Source organism: Sapajus apella, unplaced genomic scaffold, assembly GCF_009761245.1.
Source record: "Sapajus apella isolate SASKATOON/1434 unplaced genomic scaffold, GSC_monkey_1.0 scaffold5, whole genome shotgun sequence".
In the NCBI taxonomy this organism is placed as follows: domain Eukaryota; kingdom Metazoa; phylum Chordata; class Mammalia; order Primates; family Cebidae; genus Sapajus; species Sapajus apella.
Window position 1 is genome coordinate 29,125,264 of NW_022436945.1, and position 14,027 is coordinate 29,139,290.

The following is a 14,027-nucleotide window of genomic DNA, read 5'->3' on the forward strand; positions in this document are numbered from 1 at the left end:
CTCCAGGCTGGGCAACAGAATGAGATCTTGTCTCAAAAAAAAAAAAAAAAAAAAAAAAAAAGTTCATTCTGTAAAATTGTGTTTAACTGCCTTAATACAATTAAAAGCCATAAACATATCTCTACTTAATAACTAGGTAATATTAATTTATCCTTTATTACTCAATCAAAATAAAAAGTTCCCCTAAAACATAGCAAAATATGTAATAAATGCTCTATAAACTATTGGATATACACATAGTAATAATTTAGGAACTATTTACAAAAAACTAAATTTCCTTTTGCTGTTTTAGGTGTCACCATATTACTTACATAGAAAATAAACCGCCAAATTCATTAGTAGTATAAAATTACTTCTTTTATCTTATATACCTAAATTGATTATAGCATTTCCCAGGAAAATCTAATTCCTGAATTGTAAATAAACTGTGCTTAACGTTACTGATGAGAACACACAGTGGCAATTCAGAAGAGTGGTTCCTGGCAGAAAAAGTCTAAAAGCATGGCTGCTTTAGATGCTATAAATCCACAATGTGATCCCTAAGAATTAGGAACTGTACAATCTAGTGGTCATTTAGAGGTATTTCTAGGAATAGCAGAAGCAATATACACATAAAACAAAGATCTCAAAATTATTAAAAGTATACAATACCTTTCCTGTTAACAGAAGTACTCTTGTCTCTTCTGAAATATAACTTTTATCATTACAGAAGTCCTATAAAAAAAAAAAAAAGGAAACATCAATTAAAGGAAATATGCATATTTTAATTATTCCAATAAGCCTTTTTAGGTATTGTGCCTTGCAATAATAAATACACTTGTGCTAATACATGTTTCAATTCATCAAACAATCAAAACTTTTTTTTTGTTTTGAGATGAAGTCTCGCTCTTGTTGCCTGGCTAGAGTACAGTGGCATGATTTCGACTCACTGCAACTTCCACCTCCCAGGTTCAAATGATTCTCCTACCTCAGCCTCCCAAGTAGCAGGACTACAGGCGCATGCCACCACACCTGGCTAATGTTTTGTATTTTTAGTAGAGACCGGGTTTCACCACGTTGACCAGGACAGTCTTGACTCCTGACCTTGTGATCCGCCCACCTCGGCCTCCCAAAGTGCTAGGATTACAGACATGAGCCACCACACCTGGTTTACAACCAAAACATTTAATGAGCCATACTGTAAGTCCAGCTTCAAATTAAAGTGAAGGCACATAGACTTAGGCAAATGTCAAAGGTAAATTTCTTAAATCACACCATAAATAAAGCACACCTATGTTTTCGTATGGTTCAATGCAGTTTATTCATTAAATTTATTGACTGGATTATCTTTTCTTCCACCACTACATCACAAACTTGGGCCAGGCATGGTGGCTCACGCCTGTAACCCCAACACTTTGGGAGGCTGAGGCGGGCAAATCACTAGGTCAGGTATTCGATACTCGCCTGGCCAACATGGTGAAACTCAGTTTCTACTAAAAATACAAAATTAGCGCCGGGCACGGTGGCTCACCCCTGTAATCCCAGTACTTTGGGAGGCCGAGGTGGGTGGATCACGAGGTCAAGAGATCAAGACCATCCTGGTCAACATGGTGAAACCCCGTCTCTACTAAAAATACAAAAAATTAGCTGGGCATGGTGGCGCGTGCCTGTAATCCCAGCTACTCAGGAGGCTGAGGCAGAATTGCCTGAACCCAGGAGGCGGAGGTTGTGGTGAGCCGAGATTGCGCCATTGCACTCCAGCCTGGGTAACAAGAGTGAAACTCCATCTCAAAAAAAAAAAACAAAAACAAAAACAAAAACAAAAACAAAATTAGCTTGGCCAGGTGGCACACGTCTGTAATCCCAGCTACTTAGGAGGCTGAGGCAGAAGAATCGCTTGGACCCAGGAGGGAGAGGTTGCAACAAGCCTAGATTGTGCTACTGCACTCTAGCCCCGGCGACAAGGGCGAAACTCCATCTCAAAAAAAGGCTGTTTCTGGGACGGGTGGTGGCTAACACTTGTAATCCCAGCACTTTGGGAGGCTCAGGTAGGAGGATCACGAGGTCAGTTCAAGACCAGCCTGACCAACATGGTGAAACCCCGTCTCTACTAAAAATACAAAAATTAGCCAGGTGTGGTGGTGCGTGCCTGTAATCCCAGCTACTCAGGAGGCTGAGGCAGGAGAATTGCTTGAACCCAAAAGGTGGAGGTTGCAGTGAGCTGAGGTTGCGCCACTGCATTCCAGGCTGGGTGACAGAGTGAGACTCTGCCTCAAATAAACAAACAAAAACCTTAAGTGAATTATGTTCTTTGATAGCTGTGATATTAAAAAGTAAATACATGATTTAAACCAAAGGTGGACAATGATAGCACTTTCTTGAGAGTTTTATCTATATACAACTTAGGAGTTCAAACTTGATCTCCTGATGCCTCTTCCTACTTAATATCTGAAAATGGCAAACCACAATGATGTGTCAGTGAAGTAAAACTAGCTACTAAACTCAGGAAATTCATTAAGTTTTAAGTAATCCCATTAAAAAATATATTTTTTATTTTATTAAATTTACCTTCACACAAGTAGAAAAGGATAAAGTGTGCCTGTGAGGAAATCACAGTTTTGTCATGTGTGCTAGGCAAAACTGTATCATTTCTTTTGAACAAAGTCTTCTATGCAGCCAAAATAAACATAAAGAAACCTGTATACCAAAGTTCATTCACTAAGATATAGTATAGCTTCACTAGGTTCACTAACTTCATAAACCTAGTAGTCTAGTGTATTTATGAATTAATAACATATTAAAAGCATATTAAAGTTAGATAAATGAGGAATGTTCCATACTGATAACAGAAAAACCTAAGTTACTATTAAGAAGACTAAAATACTATAGCACTGTAGATATTAAAAGAAAAAAAACCCCAAAATTGGTATCTATGAGGCCAGATAGGTGTAGTAACAAGTAGCAATTTAATTCTTGATTGTGGTATCACCACTGTTATGAAGATTCTATTCTGGTAGCATTCTATTCACAATGGTCCTGGGTCAACAACAGGATAAATTTAAATTCAACAGCTCACTTAAGAGTATTTTACAGGCTGGGCATGGTGGCTCATGCCTGTAATCCTAGCACTTTTGAGATGCTGGAGGTAGGTGGATTGCTTGAGCCCAGGCCAACATGACAAAACCACGTCTCTACAAAAAATTAAAAAACTAGCCAGGTGTGGTAGCATACGCCTGTACTCACAGTTACTTGAGAGGCTGAGGCAGGAGGACTGCCTGAGCCAGGGAGGCGGAGGCTGCAGTAGGCTGATATCAAGCCATTGCATTCCAGCCTGGGTGATGAAGTGAGACTCAAAAAATTTAGAGGACATACTTTTGCAATTCTCACTATTTCTATCATAAGCAAGGCAGAGTTAAGTGTTCAATACTAAATCAATAATAAAAATCAGACTACATTTCAGCAAACTTTTATTAAAGAACGGCACTCAGGAAGCTTCATTTATGTCTTGGAATGTGCATTTGGAGAATCCTCTAAGCCAGTGTGGGGTCTCCAATCCAGAAGCCACAGACTGGTATGGGTCTGTGGCCTGTTACGAACTGGGATGCATAGCAGGCAGTGAGTGGCTGGCAAGCAAGCATTACCACCTGAGTTCTGCCTCCTGTCGGATCAGCAGCAGCATTAGATTCTCATAGAAGCACAAACCCTATTGTGAACTATGCATGCGAGGGATCTAGGTTGCGTGTTCCTTATGAGAATCTAACTAATGCCTGATGATCTGAGGTGACAGTTTAATCCTGAAACCATCTCCCCACCTCAATTTCTCTGTGGAAAAATTGTCTTCCACGAAACTGGTCCTATGCGTCAAAAAGGTGGGGAACCACTTGATCTAAGGGGGTCATTACTGAGGCATATGTATATGTTTACAGGAGAAAGTTAAGCAAGTTTAAAATACCACATAAAGCAGAAAATAAAAGATTTTAAAAATCCAAATTAGCTGGAAAAACTTACAGAACGTGGGTTACCTGGAAAATTTACCTAAACGGGAAACAATTTGCTGAAAGCACAATAGATGCACTGTATATTAATATCATTTATTGAATGTTTTTATGTGATAAACTCTGCAAATAAACATAGATATTAGTAATTGTCCATGTATGTTATTAACATCTGCATCATAAAGATGAAGAAACTGAGGCTTAGAGGGGGGAAAGTGTCTCTCCTTATACTGTGCCAAATTTAAAATTTTTCTTGTCTGCAAAAGTACTAATCATGTTTCAATAAAATGAGATTAAAATAATTTTAAAAATCTGAAAACTTCTTTTAACACTAGAAATTCCTAGAACAAACATAAGAACAACAATATTTGTAGTCATCTATTCAAGTCAGAATAACGTTCAGGGCTGTAAGATAACCTCCCATTCTTTGATAAACTGAGAGGTATTTTTTTTTACTCTGTGGTCAAGAAAATTCACTCTGCCACAATGGCTGATGCTAACTGAAATTCAAATCAGTTTAGTGTGGTAGGAAAAATGAGAGGAAGAAAATTACCTTTTCAGGTTGTGTAAAAAATTTCATTGGGAGGACTGGGTCCTTTGGTGAATCTGCATTGCACAAAGCACTTTTACTATTTATAACACAGAGAGCCACATCACATACTGTATACAGTTTCTAGAGAGAAAAAGGAATCACATATAACTTTTAGTATTGCAAAATAATCACCATTACCAATTCCATCAAATGTGTAAATTAAACATTAAATGTGTAAATTATTCCTTGAACATTCTATATTTCTGTTCAGCATTGTTTATGTATCCTCCTGGAAAATAAAAATCCCTCTATCTGAATTTAACACGAATGCCAATATGTACAGAAAATAACAAACAAATGAACCAACCCAAAGAAATCACACAAGAACAACAAGCATGTCTGTAACTCTTACTGTAAGTTTGTAAGATAGCATAGTTGTACATTTTACTCTTATCCTCCTGTTCTGAGGTTATAAAGTCTTTTCAGAGTACTAAAGATTCCTGAAATAATAAAATTCACTTGTAATGAAGTGCAATAAAAACTGACTACAAATTTATAAACATTCTGAAATTTAAATTCTTATGTATGGCCAAAAAAAACTCCCAAGAGGGACAATATATTTTTCTATTACATCTTAACACCCAGTGGCCCAACACTCATCTTACTTCATTTGTCTTGGATTCATCTGGAGACTGGGCATCTCTGGTTAACTTGATGTTCTCTGCCATCTTCTTCATAAAGGCATGGCTATTGTTTTCATTCTTTGTCATTAAAACTTCGAGCATGAACCATAGGCACCTAAATGTAAACATATTAAAGAGACTAGATGTAGACAGATGCTTTAGCTTAAAGCAATAAATATGTTAACAGGAATTTCTGTTGTCTGAATAAAATAAAATGACCAACTTTAATTACTAATATATGCATTATCATATTAATCATAAGCTATTCAAATTTAAAGCATAAAATATTAAAAAATGAAAACATCACTTAATATGAGAAATTCTGACAGTTTCATGAAGCATATAATGATTCACCCTGGCTGGAGGCAGTGAACACCTACAATCTCAGCACTTTGGGAGGCTGAGGTGGGTGGATTGCCTGAACCCAGAAATTTGAGACCAACCTAGGCAACATAGTGATACTCCATCTCTTAAAAAAAAAAAAAAAAAAATTAGCTGGGCATAGTAGTGGGTGCCTGTACTCCCAGCTACTTGTGGGGCTGAGGTTGGAGGATCGCTTGTCCCAGGGAGGCAGAGGTTGCAGTGAACCATGATCACGCCACTGCGTTCCAGCTTGGGCAAAAAAGTGATGATGCCCTATCAAAAGAAAACACAGATTCAACCTAGGTAAGCTTAGAAAATTTGATGTATCTTAACACCCAGCAATGATGAGCAAATCAACACATAGCAGTCTTGGCATTTTGATTATTTGTAAGCTATGCAGTAGTTCAACAACTGGTATGCAGTTCTGCTGAGAAACAAGTCTAAACTGTATTTACTATGAGGCTGATGTGTGTGGTACCCAGCCACTCAGTTAAAGAGTCATAATCTCAAACCATTTTTGCTCTTCTACACTTGTCACTGTATACTAATTTAATACATTGTGTCTGAAGGGAACATCTCAATTTCAAGTAAAAGTGAACCCCAAATCAGGCTGTACATTAGAATTGCTTGGCGAACTCAGACAAATCTGGGAATGGGACCTGTTTTTACAAAGATACTAGGATTTTCAGGTGGTGACAGGACTACATTATTACTGCATCAACAGGGGAGAAATTATTTGATGATACTCTGTAAAAGCTTTTTTGCCTATATTCTATGTAAATGTTTTAAGAGACTATTGTAGCATGCATTCGTTTTTTAGCTTAATGGCTTAAATGATAGTTGGTAGTTTCAATAATATGTATTAACTTTGGCAAAGAGTTATCAATTCTAGTTAGATACCAGGTTAACTGCTAGAATCCTGATCAAAGAACGGAGCAGAATAAAGAATAACAAACATAATAAAAATTAGCAAATACTTAATGAGTGCTTACTATCTACTAGGCATTAGGCTAAGTACCTTCTTCATATAAACCTCATAACTCTATAAAGAATATGAAAAATCATCACCATTATACAGATATAGAACGTATCTTTTTTTTTTTTTTTTGTCTTTTGGGAATGGGCCTTGCTTGTCACTCAGGCTGGAGTGCAGTGGCGTGATCACAGTGGCAGTCATGGTGTCCTGGGCTCATGCTATCCTCCTACCTCAGTTTCCTTAGTAGCTGGGACTACAGGTGTGTGCCACCACATTTGGCTAATTTTTGTAGAGGCGGGGTTTCGCTATGTTGCCCAGGCTAGTCTTGAACTCCTAGGCTCAAGAAATCAACCTGCCTTGGCCTCCCAAGGTGCTGGGATTGCAGGCATAAGCTACCACACCTGGCTACCGAATTTTTTTTTTTTAAAGACATTAAATAACCTATTTAGGGTCACAGAGATAAGAAGATGGAGCTAGGATTAGAACCAGGTCTGATTTTATACTTTTAACAAAGCTATACAAAATAAATATAAAAAACAAATATAATAAACATTATTTGGCAAGTACGTACTAGACAAAGGTTACAACACTGAACACATTGGTTCTACAGGTTTCAGGATTCTGTTTATACAAACACTGAAATCATTTCATTAATTCCCTGGGTTCAGAATTCTGTTGAGTTTCTATTAACTTGAAGATTTGTTTGATCTCTTTCCACAGAAGTATAGGGTCAAGATTACTCTCAGTTTTAAGATAAGGTGAGGAAGCATTTTTATGCAGGATTTCCTTAAAAAGTTATAATAAAAAAATCTTGTGGTAAAGTTTTAAAGATTAGTATACATATAAAATACTTAAATGTGCATTAACATAGGAGACTTTATTCGTTGAAGTAACTGAAAAAAAGTATGACTGTCCTGTGATAAGAATGTCAATTCCAACTTAATTTTATGCAAATATGTTAAGACTAATATGCTAACTAACATTGACTCAATAAATTTTGGTACTTGGCAGTTGTTCAATATAATGTTATACTTAAAATAACAAGATACAAAACAATACATATGTGTATTACAAAACAATATATAATAGATATTAAGATGGCATTTTGAGAAATTAAGAGTATGTTGAAAACCCTGGGGCCGTGTCTCACTTCTGCATCCTCAATACTGCCCAAGAAATGTAATCACTAATGTTTACCCATCCTATAAAGTACACAGATTCCCATAATCCTCTGCTTCTGCCTTATCCAAGGGAGCTAATTCCTCTCCATCTCACGTCTTTTCACTGAGCTCTTTCCCCCTTGCCCCCCGCAAAAGAAACTTCAATGAATGCTCACTTTACCTTTTTGCTATAACTGAAACCATACCGCCACCCCAAGAATGCTTGCCTTGCATTCCCCCAAAGTTATAGTCTCTCATTCTATTAGATGTTACATACTTCGGGACAGAGTGGGTTTAGCTTCTATCATCCCCAGTGCTGATTCCAGCTATTCTTCCATGTTTACATGAAATTACTCCTAGAATCACTTGAACCTGGGAGGTGAAGGCTGCAATCAGCTGAGATCACACTACTACACACCAAACTGGGTGACAGAGCAAGACCCCATCTCAAAACAAAAACAAAAACAAAAATAAAATGGGAACAACAGTAATTATCCCAAGAATTGTTTTGAGGAATAAATGAGGTAATACTTCCAGTACACTTAACATATAAAAAAGCCAATGAATGTTAGCTGGGTCCTGACCATTCCTCTGTGCTTAATACATTTTCCAAACTACTATTCTTTTGACCTCCCATTTTCTTCCTCTAGGTTGTTTTTTTGATTCTCTGTTCTTTCCAGTAGTGATATGTCTGAAGTCTACACTATTAGAAGTTCTGCTCTACAGATTATTCTTTTCTTCCTCCTCTTTTTAACTTCTGACTCTATCCAAGTGTGAGTTATGTGCCTATTCTAGGTACTTTCACAATAGTAGAGCACATTTATCACATACATTATTGTAACTACCTCTTTACCTTTCTTCATCTTCCATTATATTGTCAACCTTAAGGGAATACATATGATATTCATATTATATAACCTCACAGCCCGAGAACCTAGCACACCTGGCACATTGAAAGTATTCTACAAATATTTGTTAAAGAAGTATGAACATATGAAGAATAAAAAGTGTTGAAAGATACAGACCAAACTGTTAATAGCAATGAAAGGCTTTTAGGGAGTATAATTATGAATAATTATTTTCTTAATGAATTCATTTTCAATTTTTTCTTACTGAATATCAAAGGAGAAAGGTAATTATTAAACATTAAAGTATTAATCGTACTTATATTTAGATAAAAATTTTCAAATTCAAATAAATTATTACTGCCAGAAAAATAGCAGAGTAAGAAATTTCAGAGATCAACTGCAACAATAAAGAACTGTTAAGCTGGAAAAAACCAATCATAATCACCTGTGCATAACTCTGGAACCTCATGAGACCCAGCAACCAGGGAGTAAACGCCTGATTTGATGAGGGAGAGGAAATGAATCTCAACAGTGAAGGGAATCTATGTTAGGTCACAGGCTAACCACAAAGATAACAGAACCATAACTTCAAGGCCTACACAAAACAAGGAATATAGACTTTGTGAAGGTAGTTTGGCAAAGTCAGAATGGTGGACTGCGTCCTACAAGAATTTAGCAAGAGAGGAAAAATCAAATTTTTATTCATCACATTATAGTACTTAAAATGTCCAGTTCCTAACAAAAAACTACAAATCACATAAAGAATCAGGAAAATATGACTAATTCACAGAGGAGAAGAAAGAATTAGAAATCAACCCTGAGGAGGCCCAGATTTTTAGAGTTACTTGTCAAAGACATTAAATCAACTGTCTTAAATATGCTCTATGAGATAAAAGAAATAAAGATAATTATATATATGAAAAAGTAGAGAATACTGATATAGAGATAGAAATAATTGAAAGGAACCAAGCAGGAATTCCAGGACAGAAAAGTGTAACAGCTGAAATTTAACATTCACTCTAGGGGGATTCAATGGTAGATTACAGGAGGCAGAAAAAAGATAAGGCAATTGGAAACACTCAGTCTGAACAGAAAGAAAAGAGAATGAAGAAAAACCGAATCTAATGAAACTGCAAGACACAATCAGAAATACTAACACAGTGTATACATCATGGAATTCCCAAATGGAAAGACAGAAAGTGGCAGAAAAAATATTTGAAGCAATAATGGTCAAAAATGTGCAAATTTTATAAAAGATGTGAATTTATACATCCAAGAAAATCAATGATCTCCAAGCAGGATGAAATCTGAGACCCACACTGGGACACATTAGGGTCAAATGGTTGAACATTTGATAAGGAGATAAAGGTCTCTTGAAAGCAGCCAAGGAAGTGACTCATGTAAAAGGATCCTTAAGAAGAATAACAGCTGATTTCTCATCAGAAACCATTATGGCCAAGAGGCAGTGGATGACATCTTCAAGTTCTAAAAACATAAGCAAACAAAAAAACAAAAACCCCAACAACTGGTCAACCAGGAATCTTATATCCTATATAAGATTTGCCGAGAGGATCCAAGATGGCCGTTTAGGAACAGCTCAGGATTGCAGCTCCCAGTGAAAGGGCAGAGGGTGAGTGGACGCCGCGTTTTTATTGCCCACAGACTAGGAAATTTCCAGGCGGAGGAGCTCTACAGGTTGCCAGTGCGGCTGTTTCAGCCAGCTCGGCTGTGCCGGCCGGCACCGCAGCTTTGCCCCGTGCGGCTGCTCTGTCAGCGCCCCGGAGCAGCGGTTCTCCGTACAAAATACACCGGTCCGGGTGCCCTTTTGGCTGGCATTGGAGCCACAGGAAGTCGCCCATTCGTCTGTTTAAAAAGGGGACTGAGCAGGGAACCAGGACAGTAGATTCCAGGGCAAAAAACAACAACAACAACAACAAAAAAAAAAAAGCGCCACAAACCTCAGTGCTGCTGTTTAAGCCAGTGCAGTGAGTGGCCACAGGGGAAAACAAACAGACCCCGGCTCCTCTTCAACAGGCGACTGGAACACAAACTTAAAAAAGGCTCTGAGGCAGGGAACCAGGCGATCAGGCTCGGCTGGTCTCACCCCCACAGAAGAACCGCAATCAGAAACTCTGGATTGAGAGTTTCACAGCAAGCGCAGCTGAACCCGGGACGGTCCAGCTCTGTGGAGGAGGGGCATCCGCCATTACCATTACCGAGGCAGCCTGCCACGACGGAGGTAGTTGGCGAATGCTGAGGCAGCCCGCCATTGCCAAGGCAACCCGCCATTGCTGAGGCAGCCTGCCGTTGCCAAGGCAACCCGCCACAGCAGAGAGACTCCGCCTCAACAGAGGCGGGCCACCAACGCCAAAGCAGTTCTAACTACACCCATATAAACAGGACTGCAAGGAAGTTCACTCGGCAGCTGGGCGGAGCCCACAGCAGCTCAGCAAAGCCTCTACAGGCAGACAGTGACTAGGCTGCCTCCTTGCTGGGCAGGGCAGGTCTGAAGGAAAAAAAAAAAGAAGGCAGCAGCATAATGGAAACTCATAAATAAAGCCCCGAATCCCTGGGACAGAGCACCTGGGAACAAAAAGCAGTTTATGAGTTCTGCTGCAGCAGACCTAAACGTACCTGCCCAGCAGCTCTGAATGAACAACAGAGCTCACAGCTCACCATTTGAGCTCCTATAAAGAAGAGACCGTCTCCTCAAGCAGCTCCCTGACCCCTATATATCCAAAGAGACACCTCATAAAGGAGAGATCAGATTGGCACTAGGCGGGTATCCTTCTGGGACAAAGATAGCAGAAGAAGAAAACTGGTAACAACCCTTACTGTTCAGCAGCTGCTACAGGTGAACCCCAGGCAAGCAGGGCCTGGAGTGAACCTCAGCAGACCTACAGCAGAGGGGCTAGACTGTCAGAAAGAAAACCAAGAAACAGAAATAACCTCATCATCAACAAACAGAACGTCAATCTGAAAGATTTGAGACCCAATCTGAAAGCCAGCAACGACAAAGTCGACAGGTGGATAAATCCTTAAAGATGGGAAGAAACCAGCGCAAAAAGGATGAAAACACCCAAAACCAGAACACCTCTCCTCCTACAAGGGATCACAACTCCTCACCAGCAAGGGAACAAGGTTGGAGGGAGAACGAGTGTGATGAAATGACAGAATCAGGCTTCAGAAGGTGGGTAGTAAGAAACTTCTGTGAACTTAAAGAACATGTTCTAACCAAATGCAAAGAAACTAAGAACCTTGAAAAAAGATTTGACGAAATGCTAACGAGAATGGACAAAATACAAAGGAATATAAGTGAATTGATGGAGCTGAAAAACGCAACACGAGAACTTCGCGAAGCATGCACAAGTATCAACAGCTGAATTGACCAAGCAGAAGAAAGGATATCAGAGGTCGAAGATCAACTCAATGAAATAAAACGGGAAGGCAAGACTGGAGAAAAAAGGGTAAAAAGGAATGAACAAAATCTCCAAGAAATGTGGGACTATGTGAAAAGACCTAATCTACGTTTGATAGGCGTACCTGAATGCAACGAAGAGAATGAATCCAAGCTGGAAAATACTCTTCAGGATATTATCCAGGAAAACTTCCCCAACCTAGCAAGGTAGGCAAACATTCAAGTCCAGGAAATACAGAGAACACCACAAAGATATTCGTCAAGAAGAGCGACCCCAAGGCACATAATTGTCAGATTCACCAGGGTTGAAATGAAGGAGAAAATACTAAGGGCAGCCAGAGAGAAAGGTCAGGTTACCCACAAAGGGAAGCCCATCAGACTCACAGCAGATCTCTCAGCAGAAACCCTACAAGCCAGAAGAGAGTGGGGGCCAATATTCAACATCCTTAAAGAAAAGAACTTTCAACCCACAATCTCCTATCCAGCCAAACTAAGCTTCATAAGTGAAGGAAAAATAAAATCCTTTGGGAACATGCAAGTACTCAGATTTCGTCACCACCAGGCCAGCTCTACAAGAGCTCCTGGAAGAGGCACTACACATATAAAGGAACAACAAGTACCAGCTCAACTAAAGAGCAAAACACCCAGCTAGCACCAAAATGGCAGTATCAAATTCGCACATAAAATTTTAACCCTAAATGTAAATGGACTAAATGCCCCAATCAAAAGACACAGACTGGCAAATTGGATAAAAAGCCAAAACCCATCGGTCTGCTGTTTCCAGGAAACCCATCTCACGTGCAAGGATACACAAAGGCTCAAAATAAAGGGATGGAGGAAGATTTACCAAGCAAATGGAGAGCAAAAAAAAGCAGGAGTTGCAATTCTCATCTCTGATAAATTAGACTTTAAAGCAACAAAGATAATAAGAGACAAAGAGGGACATTACATAATGGTAAAAGGATCAATGCAACAAGAAGAGCTAACGATCCTAAATACATACGCACCCAATACAGGACCACCCAGATACATATGGCTAGTTCTTAATGACTTACAAAGAGACTTAGACTCCCACACAATAATAATGGGAGACTTTAACACCCCATTGTCAACATTAGACAGATCAACCAGACAGAAAATTAACAAGGATATCCAGGACTTGAACTCAGACCTGGACCAAGCAAACCTAATAGACATTTACAGAACTCTCCACCCCAAATCCACAGAATATACATTCTTCTCAGCACCACATCACACCTACTCTAAAATTGACCACATAATTGGGAGTAAATCACTCCTCAGCAAATGCAAAAGAACGGAAATCGTAACAAACAGTCTCTCAGGCCGGGCGCGGTGGCTCAAGCCTGTAATCCCAGCACTGTGGGAGGCTGAGGCGGGTGGACCACGAGGTCAAGAGATCGAGACCATCCTGGTCAACATGGTGAAACCCCGTCTCTACTAAAAATACAAAAAATTAGCTGGGCATGGTGGTGCATGCCTGTAATCCCAGCGACTCAGGAGGCTGGGGCAGGAGAATTGCCTGAACCCAGGAGGCGGAGGTTGCGGTGAGCCGAGATCGCGCCATTGCACTCCAGCCTGGGTAACAGGAGCGAAACTCCATCTCAAAAAAAAAAAAAAAAAAAAACAGTCTCTCAGGCCACAGTGCAATCAAGTTAGAACTCAGAATTTAAAAACTAACCCAGAACCACACAGCTTCATGGAAACTGAACAACTTGCTCTTGAATGTTGACTGGATAAACAATGAAATGAAGAGAGAAATAAAGATGTTCTTCGAAACCAACGAGAATGAAGACACAACATACTAGAATCTCTGGGACACATTTAAAGCAGTCTCTAGAGGAAAATATATAGCAATAAGTGCCCACATGAGAAGCAAGGAGAGATCAAAAATTGACACCCTATGTCAAAGCTGAAAGAGCTAGAGGAGCAAGAGCCAAAAAACTCAAAAGTCTAGCAGAAGACAAGAAATAGCTAAGTCAGAGCAGAACTGAAGGAGATAGAGACACAAAAAACCCTTCAAAAAAATCAATAAATCCAGGAGCTGGTTTTTTG

General features: G+C 39.3%; 1 protein-coding gene across 4 annotated transcripts in view; it reads right to left on the bottom strand.

Annotated features, from left to right (window-relative positions):
• The window catches only part of PDS5A (PDS5 cohesin associated factor A), a 157,705-nt gene that overhangs the window by 21,354 nt on the left and 122,324 nt on the right, over nt 1–14,027 (bottom strand). For all 4 annotated transcript variants that reach the window (XR_004267489.1, XM_032273988.1, XM_032273989.1 and 1 more), the window contains 3 exons: nt 5,172–5,304; nt 4,528–4,647; nt 652–714 (listed from right to left, as the gene is read on the bottom strand). Coding sequence is in view for 3 of the 4 variants with exons in the window: in XM_032273988.1 (XP_032129879.1) it covers nt 652–714; nt 4,528–4,647; nt 5,172–5,304 (316 nt within the window). In the remaining variant the exon portion in view is untranslated. The remainder of the gene's footprint in view (nt 1–651; nt 715–4,527; nt 4,648–5,171; nt 5,305–14,027) is intronic.